At 39.1% G+C, this 13180-nt stretch overlaps 1 protein-coding gene across 2 annotated transcripts; it reads left to right on the top strand.

Annotated features, from left to right (window-relative positions):
* Positions 1–1645: 1645 nt before the first annotated feature.
* Positions 1646–11498, top strand: LOC120575491 (ethanolamine-phosphate cytidylyltransferase-like). 2 transcript variants are annotated; one of them, XM_039826316.1, is made up of 13 exons: positions 1646–2000; positions 7344–7432; positions 7942–8103; positions 8276–8342; positions 8445–8529; positions 9145–9186; positions 9761–9908; positions 10131–10213; positions 10313–10390; positions 10506–10571; positions 10665–10730; positions 10841–10929; positions 11107–11498. In XM_039826316.1, exons 1-13 carry the CDS (start codon positions 1675–1677, stop codon positions 11219–11221), a joined length of 1416 nt encoding a protein of 471 aa, XP_039682250.1. In that variant the 5' UTR covers positions 1646–1674; the 3' UTR covers positions 11222–11498. The 2 variants fall into 2 exon arrangements, with proteins under 2 accessions (XP_039682250.1, XP_039682251.1); XM_039826317.1 differs by having other exon boundaries at positions 1649–2000; positions 9776–9908.
* The last annotated feature ends 1682 nt before the right edge of the window (positions 11499–13180 follow it).

Raw genomic sequence — 13180 nt, 5'->3', positions numbered from 1 at the left:
TGTAATTGAGGAATTATTCAACTCAGTTTTTGAGTGCATGGTTATGTTGTATTGGACAAATACGAATACATAACCTTTCGTCACACCACAATTATCTTTGTTTACTGACAAGAATGTCAACAAAAAAATGACAGTACAATCTTTACTAAGATAAACATTTACTGCAGGGCTGTTTGGTTGCGAAATGATTATAAAACAGGTAGCTTGAATCAAGCAATCTGATTGGTTCATAGCTGTGATGTAATAACGATATAAATCGGCTATGGTTCAAATTGCACAATAAGTATCACTCCAAGTCTGAGAAAAAAAACGTAGACTAACGAACTGATACCTGGTGCAACCGTTTATCTGCACACACACTACATCGCTGGTTTAATATCTTAAGTGTACGCTATATTTAGAATGTTTTTTTTTTATTTTAATACTTAAATACTCCATTGACAAAAACAACAATTTTACCTAGCAGAAAATGTGAGTTGCTGTTCTGCTGTATGTGTATGTATGTATATATCACAACATACCACGGTCTGTCGTGAACTATTGCTTAACTGTAGATGTAGATAGCCTACATGGAAATTAGTCAGTGTAGAGCAGAGGTTCTCAATCTTTTTTCAGTCAAGAACCCCTTAAAAGATCAAGATTATATTGTGGACCATGGCTGCGCTGGGGACCCCCTGTGTATAGTGTATGTCTCTTGAAAAAAATTTGACTATTTTTTACACTTCTATAGTCTTAATTATGTGAAAGAACAACACAAGAGAAAGATATATGTATATATTTGCATAATGAGTTATAGATTCGTTAGATTATAAAGTAATATATAAACTATTAGGCTATAGATTTAAACAATGTCATAGTATTTGTAAAACTATGAAGCCTTTCTCAAAAACAAAAAAAAAAGTCATGATCATTTAAATGAGTGAATTGGAAAACTTCACAGACCCCCTGGCAGAGTGCCCAGAGCCCAGAATTACTAGTGTAGAAATATGTCCTTCTTGGCTGTGATCTCGTCACCACAAATTTGCAATACTATTTAGATATTTGATATCTTTTATGCTAAATTAATACATAATAATACATATAGTGTTCAGTTATTATTTCTTTAATCTATAACCTTTGTTTTGTTTTGTTGTATTTTATCTTTATCATCGTATTTCATCATATCATTATTTTTGATGCTTTTCCCAGAAGCACAAAGGAAGAATGTCTCCAAAAGGCCTACTAATTGTTGGCTCATTAGCTATAAGCATGTTTACATACTTATAATAAATAAAAGGAATTATCTTATCTTTGTTATGGTTGTTATTTTAGAGGGATAGCTTGCAGAAAATTGAAGTGAACGTACAGACCACAAACTGGAACGTCATCAAAGACAGCTTTGGCAGATAGCTGCTATTTCTGTGGGAATCCAGATATTGTCACATGACAGTGGACAGCGCCGCTATTATGTAACAACGTGTCGGCTGCGTGCACCGTGCACTCCATCGTACGATTCAACCTGTGTCAAGTCTTCCATACTGAACGACCATCACACCTTTGGTCTTTTCAAAATAAAACCAACAGCTGCAACGATGCGTTTCGGGGAGTTTTATGAGCAGTGCTTCCTTCCCGTCGTGGTTTATCTGCTTTCTTTGGCCGACTTGACGTAGCGTGTTGTGCGTCGTTGCGTCGCCGATGAAGGAGGCGTTGGCGCATCGCACTGCTGCCGCCGAAGCTGCTGGAGCTGCTGCTGCTGCTGCTGACACACAAGCCGGCTGTCCTGCACTGAAAAGCGACTCACGACTGACACCGTTCACCATCTTAACCGGAGGAAGTCGCTCTGCAGCTACAGTTGCACTTTTAAGTGATCACTCGCCAGATTCAAAAATGATCAAGAACGGACATCACCACCACCACCAAGTGAACACAGCAGCCGGGAAAGACGCAGGGACGATCCCAGGCACCGCAGCTTGCAGTCCCGAGAAGAGGAGGCGAAGAATCCGGGTGTGGTGCGATGGCTGGTGAGTAACCTACCGGATGATTAACGGTGTGATGATGATGATGATGATGATGATGATGATGATGATGATGATGATGATGATGCTACAACATTGTTCTTATCGTTTGCATCAAGCCCGTTTGAATGAATGTGTCAGCCTGTGTATATATGCCACCACCGGGACAGGCCTACAGCTCTCAGGACTGCTGCTTCATTCTCCAGAGATGTCAGTAAACACTAAACTTTTAATTGAATATTCTCGTTTATGTATTCTACCATGAGAGTTGCAATGGCCAGACACAAATCACTGTAATTCAGGACTTATATTACTTTACTTTTACCCTATTATTATTACTGGGACATCCTAGTCTCAATTTTCCTCCTCAGTGAGTGGACACATTATTACATAATAACATCAGGATATCTCTCATAACACCGCACATCATTACTGTCATGTAGAGGGAGATTCCTAACTCCTAACTATGACCAGCTCTAAATATACTCTGTAGTTTACCGGTATACTGGCAATTACACATTATTGTACATGATTTGGATAAAATTGTCTGCCAAATTAGTGTATTTCAATGTATTGTAAGTAGGCCTACCGACTGCACTTAATGCAGGGCTTTACTAAGTTAGAAACAACATTTTTTTTATAGAATTAGCAGTCATATAATTAAGATACCATTAAAGGCATATGGCTAAATAGGCCTGTCACGATAACAAATTCTGCTGGACGATAAATTGTCCCCGAAATTATTGCGATAAACAACAATATTGACGTTGAGAGACCATTTTCATCTAATATAATGATAATGGCATAATAATGCAGGTACACCTTTTCAAAGATCAATAAACTTTTATTTCTAAAGAATATTTGACACTGGAACTGGAAGACGTTTTAAATATCCACAATAAATGAACAAAACAACCAAAAAAAATAAATAAAATGGACTCTCAGTCTCTGTTAACAAAAATGCACTGGAATAAAAACCAAACACAACCAAAAACAATAAATAAAATGGAAATTTTTCCGGCCGCGTTAATTTCCATTTAAAAAATTATCGAGCTCATTTATATTTATCATGTGATTAATTGATTTATTGCTTATTGTGACAGGCCTATGGCTAAATGTTGAATGTATGTGTAGTTTCACATAAAATCAGCCAAAAATCATTGGATGTGGCCGCTGAATAAAACAGTTGTTTTAATTACTGGTAAATGTGTGTGACCATATCATTTTTTATAATTAGGATTTGTTATACCATATTTCCAGCTTGCAATATATAGATGACTTAGTTTCAGGGTCCAGGTATTGTGCATGCTGGTTCTCTGTTATTAGGACAACTGAATATAACGAGCCATCATTAACGTTATACACCTATGCTTCTCCTACTATGAAAAGTCAAAATGTCTGGTGTGAAAATATTTATTAAGATTGTTTTAAACATCACAGAATAATAATGTACACATACATTTTTTTCAAAGCCAGAACATTGCAATTAGCCTACATATTATGCATCTCAGACCACTTGGTTAGCAGGCCACTCTGAACATACTTAGTTTGACTTTCCGTGGGTTTTCTTTCATGATGCCCCAATGACAAAACAAGGTGTCTTCTTTCAGCATGGTGTAATGGAATAATGAGCGATTGTATTGAAGTTGAGCAAGGTGCTCAGATAGCGCCAGGCCGCCGGTCTTTAATGCAATACAGGTGCTTAATGTGTACAGCTGTGGGAAGGGAAACCCTAACCAGGGCACATTAGCACTTGTGTTCACATCCGTTTGCAAAACAGCAAACATGTACAACAAAGGCTAAAAAACTAAGTCAAGCTCTGTTCACTCTGCTCCTCCAGCTCATATGATACTTTTTGACTAATGTATATCACCGATATATTTCAATATTTATTGTAAAATTCAGTGTCCAACTAAAACATTTCTTCCGACACACAACAGCAGCAATGTTCTCCTTGTTTATAAAATGACAGCCACACTTGATTGTTGGCCACTCTTCATGTGACAGACAGGCCTAATGATGCTCAGCACACTGAACAGGTTTAATGGACTGGACTATGTGGAAGGAAAAGGTTTTAGTGTCATCTCAGATAGCCTACACGTATTGTGCTCAGTCTGTTATTTCAGTCACCTCACCTTGGCACTTTTAAGAGGACTCCCCTCCCCTTTTAAAGGGTTAGTTCACCTAAACCAGAAAAGCATACAGTGTTTTTCCATTAGACATACAGGTATCTAACCATGCAGGAAATTGTGTGTTTTTTTTTAAACTTTTGCCCCAAAACAGTGGACGTAAAATGGAATTTTGTTTGTAGTTTATCCCGATATTTGAAAAACTCAACAACAATCTTTCTATCCAGAAACACTGTCCACACACTTTAGTGTAAACAGTTTTCATTAGGAAGTATTTTCCGCTGAAGGCAGAAAATAATGAAAGGTGTTGACAGTTAGGGCTTTGACGGGACATTGCTGAAAACAAAAAATCTTTTCACCCCTATTGTATTGAGTTGGCAGCAGAATATTCAGCTGTATATATCTCCAGAATTTGGGCGAACTGATGAATCGATTGAAGGAAAATGTATTACCAACTATTTTGACAAATGATTAATCGTTTGAGACATTATTCACTGGTTCTGGCTTCTCAAATATGAGGTGATTTGATGTTTTTTGTTGCCATATGTGATTGCTAACTGACTATCTTTGGTTTTCGGACCGTTGGCTGAATAAAACAAGCTATTTGAATATGTCACAATTAGCTGTTTGAAATTCTAATATGCAGTTTTCACTATTCTCTTTCATTATACACAAAACTATTAATCAATAATGAATCATTAGTTGCAGCTCGAGAACTGACCCTTAAAGATGCCTCCTCTGGGAGAAACACCAAGCCTTGGTGGACAGATTCTGGCTCAATGGTACACCGAGAAAAATACACGTTTTGAAATTCTGTGTACTAAGGCCAGGATTATTGTGGCTTTCTTTTGTAGAATTCCTGTGATTTAGGTGTGGCTGCCTATCTATGGTTTGATGGAATGTTTCAGAATATTTGGGATGCCAGAATATTAACCGGTGGGGTGAGCATGCAAAGAGAGCCAATGTCAACAGAGCTCATGTCATTAACCCCCTCTAACCCCTCCAGCCCACACCTGCTACGGCCACTGTGGCTCGTGCAGCCGTGCCCGACGCCCTTCACTGAGCACATTGTTCCTGAAGCCCTACTGGACGCCACCACGCTCTTACTGGCATCCAGCGTTGTCAGCCGTACGAGAGGAAAATTCCAAGGAAAGAGCACAGTCACTTCATCTGTTGAGACTTCTTTGACCCAGCCCCTTTTTTGCTTCACAAACGCGCTTATTTGTCAACCTACAAAGAGGTGACGGGGATTAAAGATCAGTTGTCAGTGAAGCATCATCAAGGAAGAGTGTAAAGTCCTCTTCCACTGTTAACCTTAACTAAGGTAGTTAATCTATACTAGACTATAAATGTGCTATTTAAAGCCTCAGTGAAGTAACAGTGTGTTACTTATTCATTCCAGCCTTACACGAGACTAGTCATATCCTGAGCACTATGTCTCCAGGTATTTAACATTTTGAATTAAAGGATAACCAAAATGTCAAGATTATAAATTTTGTGCTCCCCTAACTGGTATTTCCTGCACATATCCCATTGTATTCTATCACTGTGTCCACAGATGTTCGTCTGGTTTTGTTCTTGAGTAGCGTAGGTGCTGTTTGGGTGTCTGCTAACAGGTTGCACTAATCAATATTTCATAATCTCCTGGTCATGATCCATCCCTGCTAAAAAATACAACAGGAATACGGTAACACGTGTTGGGCATCTAGGTAGTATAACACCCCCCAAAAGAGCCTCCTGGTCTTATGTAACTCTGAGTTTTCTTTCCTATTCATTACCTCCAAATGCTCCCCCTTACTACATTCTTCTGTTCCGGCCCTCCACTATCACCTCAGAGCCTGCACACATGGATCCTAATTCAACAGATTAACAGCACAAGACTCACACAGAAAAAAATAGATTCCTCGACAACAAGCCTCTTTTTGTGGTTCTCGCATTTTGTTGAAGTATAGTGGATACATCTGAATCACATAAAAAAGCCCCTACAGTCTGGTAATTGTTATTTATGTGTTAGAATAAAACTCAAGTGCAGTCCAGGCTGTTTTCAGTCAGGCTGTCTATAATGACACCACAGCAAGGCACAGATGCTATCTTTCATTAGCATAGCCTGGGGCTGAAAACAACATGGGATTCTGTTACTGTTGTGGCTGTGCACAAACTGTAGTTAGGGCAGCGTTCATCTGTTTTCTTATTGATTTTTGAGGATGCTGTTCATAGTGCTGTTTTGCACCTGACCCATGAGAGAGCTGACATGTAATTTAATGAACTAAAGAGGACATAAATGCCAATTTGAATGTGTTTTTTCGCCTTCAGGTATGTTGTCATTATTGTGATTCTCCAAGTTAATTGCTGTCACATATTGCTGATGGTTATAGTAGCTACTGTAATAGTGATCAGAGTCTAATAAACTTAATGCATCTTCAGTGACACCTGCAGTCACTTTATTTTTTTGTGCATATTAGACAATATCATGCTCCAAGTAGACCAGAAAGAAAAATGATCAGACTGATGTCAGCTGTTGGCACTAGTAATAGTGATGGAAGGCTAAATGCCCATCTGTTCTCTATTACCATGCTAGATTACCATGTTACAATCTCATTCTCCAATCTGTGCTAATCTAATTATCTACAGATGGTAACAAAGCCTGGGTGGAGTAAAGTGGGATGAAGAAACACACTGTGCTGTTGACTTTTTATGTTTAGACTTTGATAACATATCTAACAGATCACATGAAGTGTGTGAAATACATTGGTGGGTCGACAATATCAGAAATATCAGTGGTTATGCATTTTCAGCCCATGAACTAAACATCTATTGATCTCCTACACTCCAGTTTGTCATTGCTTTTTATTTATATCACAGGGTTTTAATCAACTCTCTCTGTTTGGTTAAAGTTTCTGCAAGTTGAGAAAAACACCTTGTTGGTGCGTTCAAGAGAACAGCGTGAGCTTAAAAATTAAACCACGGTCCATGCTTTATTTAACAGTTGTTTGCGACTATATTGCTATCATCAGGAATAAAGCATGGTGCACTGGAGAAGAGTTCCGGACGTGTTTTAATTTTGATTGGCTGCCAAACATTATGACTATAATTCAAGAAATCCTTTTCTTTTATTTGATTTTCCAACCAATTGTTTTAAAAACAATCCTTTCATACTGCTCCTGTACCTCGCTACGACAATGTAACTTTTATGTCATTTTTTATCTTCTTATCCTCCCAGCTATGACATGGTCCATTATGGCCACTCCAACCAGCTGCGACAGGCCAAGGCCATGGGAGATTACCTCATCGTTGGAGTACACACAGATAGTAAGGCTCAGAACCATAATGACTTATTGTCCACCTACACCTCTCTTTAAGGCCTAGCTCATCTGTACATAACTTTTGTCATCCCCAACTCCTCCTTCCGATGAGTCTGGGGAGCCATGGCACCTGAAGCTTCTGTTTATCTTCTTCAGTCCTATCAGGAGCAGGCAGACACTAGCTGTGCCCTGTACAGGGGTTGTTGTGACAGTAGTGCAGCGACTCAGCGATTACATTTTACCCATAGACATGTCTGTGGTCTCACCCGTCTATGGCACACTGGGGCATTCTGACATTAAGATATCCAAGAATGACTTCATAGCCAGGGCGAGCACAGATATCAGCAATCTTTCCCTCTGCTGAAGTGACAATAACGTATCTTAAGGACGAAGGCGCAGCTGCGTTCGGTCACTATAAAAACTGCTTATCAGATGGAAATTTCTGTCTCTCTGTTATTAATCTCAGTTTATTTGTGTGTATCAACAACAGTAACGTGTACATGTTTTGTTTTGAAGGTGAGATTGCGAAGCACAAGGGTCCGCCAGTCTTCACTCAGGCAGAAAGATATAAGATGGTGCGGGCCATAAAATGGGTGGATGAAGTTGTGGAAGGAGCGCCTTATGTCACCACCCTCCAGACCCTCGACAAGTACAACTGTGACTTCTGTGTGCACGGAGGTACAGTATATCACTACCTCTTGTCCTCATTTAGACACACAAATCGATTCATAGCCCTAAACAATGTTGGTCAGTTCCAAGTATAATGCTGGATCACCGATTTTTTGTTGATATAACATGCAGCGCTCTGTTGATTTCTGCAAGCAGTATGTCATTTATGATGTTGTTTCAGATGATATAACACTAACAGTGGATGGGAAAGACACATATGAGGAGGTGAAGAAGTCAGGGCGGTACAGGCGAGTTTGCTTTTTGAAAAATGCAGAAGATAATAACAGTCTGGATAATATTGTTGTGTATGCTTTTCTTAACTTGTTAAATTGTGTATTATGCTGTTCCAGGGAGTGTAAGAGAACCCAGGGAGTTTCAACCACAGATCTGGTTGGCAGAATGCTACTGATGACCAAAGCACATCACAGCAACATTGTAAGTACTGCCTTAGTCTTTCTATAAAGAAAACAAGACCATTTTACATGCCTTTATCTCACTGCCACTGTGCAGCCCCTATATCCCTGACCTCTTATTGTACGTCCCGGTTTGACTTTGAGATCTTCGGGCAGAGGTCTTTTGTCTGGGCCAGAGGCCTAGCTGAAAACTAAAGGGGACAGAGTGTTTGCAGGGCCCGAGGCTCTAGAATGATCTGCCCGAGGAAATCAGGTTGGCTGAGTCAGTGGTCTTCTTTACGGCCCTTCTGAAAACATATTTTTATCGAAAAGCCTTTCCTGATTCTACCTGAGTTTGAACTTTCTTTGAACTTTCTTTTGTTTCCTTGAAAAAAAGCCCAACACTGTATTGGTCTTTATACACCAAATTAAACCTGATAATTTTATGACTTAATGTCTGTTTTATTCTGCGGCCAAGTTGTGAATCATTTTGTAACGTGGATTTTGAAGTGCTCTATAAATAAAGATTATTATTATTATTATTATTATTATTATTATTATTATTATTATTATTATTATTATTATTTTATTATTATTATTATTATTATATGCCCTCAGTACGCAGCACATGCCTTATTCAAACCTCTCTTCTCTTTAGGATAGTTCAGACTATCAGCAGCACACAGACAACTTTGGAAAGGTAGGTACCAAACCTATTTACAGCTTATTTTAATTTCGTCATCACCTAGTTAATATCAAATCCTCAGCTTACTACCAAACTCTTAATTAGCATATCTTTAAAACCAAATGCTTGGCTCTTTAGCTTCCTCTTCCTTTACTGTTATGTCATTCAAGTAGTTAAAGTTGCCATGTGGGCCAGATGTCAACCATTATTAAACAAAGGCCTTTACTGTGGACCCACTTTATAATCAAGTTGCAGGCTGTGCCAGTAAACAGTGAATGCCACTTCTGTTCCTGGATAGAGAACCTAACTCAAGAGTTAACATGCTGGGGATTTAAATACTGTGAAAGCTTTAGATGGTCTCTTCACATTAGAACATTTGCAACTGGCACAGCAGTGCTGTGAATTTGGAGAGGGTTGAATAAATGCGCCGGGGATTTGTGGGACAGCAAGTGAGCTATTTAGCATTTAAGAGATGACATTACTACTCACACCACTAGGTGGTGGTGATGATCCAGCATTCTGATACTCCAGTGATGATACTGATTGCTACGGTCTGTTTGTACTCATTGTGCCTGTTTCTTGATTATGGGGCTCACATGGTCAGAAGGGCCACAGTCCCTGGACTGGGGTGTCTCAGTTCCTGCAGACTTCACAGAAGATCATCCAGTTTGCTTCAGGCCAGGAGCCTCAACCCGGAGACACCATCATCTATGTGGCAGGAGCCTTTGACCTCTTCCGTATCATTTTAGAACCTCACTAAAAATATTGCTAACAACAATAAAACCTTTGAATCAAAAGGCATGTACCCTTTAGTAAACTGAGACGTTTCTGTGACTGTCATTTATAAAAGCAGTGGTGTCACTGTCAGAATGGTGTGAATTCATAATGTTGTGAACCGTTGCTATAAAAAAGTCTGCTGTTCTAAAATGCTTAGTCACCCTTGACTAGTCTCCTATCAGACATTGGCCATGTGGACTTCCTGGAAGCAGTGCATAAGCTCGCAGAAAAGCCATACATTATAGTGGGGTTGCACTTTGATCAGGTGGGTCTCCTTGGCTCTTTTTCAGTTGTGTAAAACATTCACTGCCTCCCTGAATCAAGTTGTGACATTTTATTTTTTCTCTTTGTTCATATTTTTTAGGAGGTAAACCGCTACAAAGGGAAAAACTACCCCATCATGAATGTCCACGAGAGAACTCTCAGCGTCCTGGCTTGTCGAGTAGGTTCTTCTTCTTCTTCCACCATCAACACAGTACATTGCAAGTATATCTTCTTTATCTGCAATTCATTGTGGGTGATTGATTTCTGATTTTGTTGTGTTGTTTTTTTCACAGTATGTGTCAGAAGTAGTGATTGGTGCACCCTTTGCAGTCACAAAAGATTTACTGGACCATTTTAAGGTAAATACAGGCCATAGTGTTATCTCTCACCACTAGATAATAATGTTCTCTGCAATTAAAAGTGAATGAAATAGCACATCTATTTATCCACAGGTGGATCTTGTATGCCATGGAAAGACAGAAATATATCCTGACAAGGATGGATCCGACCCTTACGCTGTAAGACTCTAAACACTGTCACATACCGCTTTTTTCAAAACATCTCCATGAAATACAGTTATGCGCAGAGATGATACACATCCATTCGGAATTTTTTTCTTCATATCCAGGAGCCGAGAAGGGAAGGAATTCTGCGTACCGTTGACAGTGTCAACAGCCTCACTACAGATGCCATTGTGCAGAGGATAATCAAAAACAGGTTAAAAAAAAGGGGCCTGTCAACAGCTTGGGGGGGGGGCAGAAATATACAATTTTATATTATATCCACTGGGCAAAACATTTTAAGTTAAATTAAATGGGACCTAGTTTGTGTGCTGCTGTAATAAGTAATATATAAGATTGAGACCTATTTTCCAATTTTGTTGTTTTGATTCAGGTTGCTATTTGAAGCAAGGAACCAGAAGAAAGAGGCCAACGAGATTGCTGTGATCCAGGCCATGAAGCGACAAGAGGAGGAAAAGACTAAAGAAAGAGCCCAGGCTGTGCTGTAGGAAGGCCCTAAAGAAGCACCATCGACTTAGTGTCAACATAACACTGACAAGCTCAATTATTCTAAACTCATGTACAGTAAAATCAACCCTTTTGTATGTGTTATGACACCCTCCACACACGATCCTGGCTAATGACAGCAGTGCTTAGAGCAGCCCATTTAAAGCCAGGGCGGTATAGTCTGCTGTGGGATCATCAGGTATACTGTGTGTGTGTGTGTGTGTGTGTGTGTGTGTGTGTGTGTGTGTGTGTGTGTGTGTGTGTGTGTGTGTGTGTGTGTTTGTGTGTGTGTGTGTGTGTGTGTGTGTGTGTGTGTGTGTGTGTGTTTGTGTGTTTGTGTGTGTGTGTGTGTGTGTGTGTGTGTGTGTGTGTGTGTGTGTGTGTGTGTGTATCTGCTGTGGGATTATCAGTTATACAGTGTGTGTTGTGTGTGTGTGTGTGGGGGGGGGGTATTAACATATTCTGCATTATGCAAATAATCAGTCAACAATCATACATACAGACAAGGGAGATATCATTATGTCTTCAAATGTCTATTTTCTGTCTTTCGAGATTTTTAATTCCTGAAGTATTTATTTTTGTTGCCTTCAAAAATATAGATTTTTTAACTATTATCTTAGTGAGTTTGGGGACCTGAGATGTCGGTCAGGCATTAAACTGTAACAAGGAAATGATTTGATTAGTCATTTCCATGGGGTTGTTGGTGCTTTTTTCCCAGCAATAGATGTCGCCCCACAATGGATCTATTCATGTATATACTGTATGTAATGTATCATAAAGTGATTACAGGCTATCTGGAGGATGTTCAAACCATTAGAGAAGTAGGAAATCCCCCTGCTTCTCTGCATGCAACTTGAATTGTTTGGATGTGTAAAGGTGTTGAAACTATTTCGGGACCTCATGTACATATCAGGCCTTACTCCAGACTGCACTGACTTCTCAAAAAGAACAGTTTTGTTTCACTAGAGCAGGGTTTTAACTCAAAAAATGCACACTGTTAAGACCTGCACGCCCGGCCTTTTGAGTGTTATTGTATTTTTTTTAAACCAACACTCCTTTAAGGTTTATCCTACTATAGAGAACACTACAGAGCTTTAACAGACAGCTTTTAAGCTTAACTATAGAACAATGACAGATGCTCAGTGTTGTTGACTTGATAATGAAATAGACCTTTTACTGTCATTAAACCCTAAAAAATTAAGCGTCTGTCTCTATGTCAGATGGGATTAAATAATATTTTTTTGTAAATGTATATTTTACTCACCTCCTCTGCATTAACTACTGTATAGAGCGTTTATTGTTTGAAAAAAAGCATAATAATATGTCTGTATGTCAAGTTGGAATGTATTCAGTGTAGGCTGTAATGTATATGTTATTGACAACTCCCAGTTGACAAACACTGTAGAAACTGATTGGACTACAGTATACTATTGCTGATAATAATAACATTTTAATCGGAAAGGCTATTTGTCATCTTATTTTCCCTAAAACAGAAAATGGCAGGGGTTAGGAGGATTGCAATGTCTTATTTATTTCCTCAGTAATTGAGGTAAATGAGCAGGCTGTGCTTTAGTCACACAATGAAAGGTTAAAGTCATGTGTGGGACACAGAAATGACCTTTGATCAGAAAAAAAGGATCTGAATTTTTCAACATATGAATGAGTCACACAGAGAGTTCGTTAAATGTCAGACGATTAAGAGTAGATTATTTTAGCAGCAGATTGGTACCCAGCAAAGATCTGTAAGCTTTTTCAAAAAGAGAGAAAAAGGGCATATTGACCTAATTTGAAAATCTGTTTACATGGAAGCATGACGTTATATGGCCCAGAACGTAGAAGTCATTCAGTCAGTATCAATGTTTGGCAACCCTGTGTCAAGGCAAGGCAAGGCAGCTTTATTTGTACAGCACATTTAAGCAACAGGGCAATTCAAAGTGCTTTACATAAAACATTAAAGACCA

This window comes from Perca fluviatilis, chromosome 15, assembly GCF_010015445.1.
Source record: "Perca fluviatilis chromosome 15, GENO_Pfluv_1.0, whole genome shotgun sequence".
In the NCBI taxonomy this organism is placed as follows: domain Eukaryota; kingdom Metazoa; phylum Chordata; class Actinopteri; order Perciformes; family Percidae; genus Perca; species Perca fluviatilis.
Note: the sequence above shows the minus strand (reverse complement) of the source record. Positions and strands in the feature narration are given on the sequence as shown.

Coding starts and splice junctions, on each gene's coding strand:
- LOC120575491 (XM_039826316.1), top strand. CDS start 1,675: ATGAAGGAGGCGTTGGCGCATCGCACTGCTGCCGCCGAAGCTGCTGGA. Junction 2,001..7,343: donor CGGGTGTGGTGCGATGGCTG/GTGAGTAACCTA, acceptor TTATCCTCCCAG/CTATGACATGGTCCATTATG. Junction 10,391..10,505: donor TCAGCGTCCTGGCTTGTCGA/GTAGGTTCTTCT, acceptor TTTTTTTCACAG/TATGTGTCAGAAGTAGTGAT.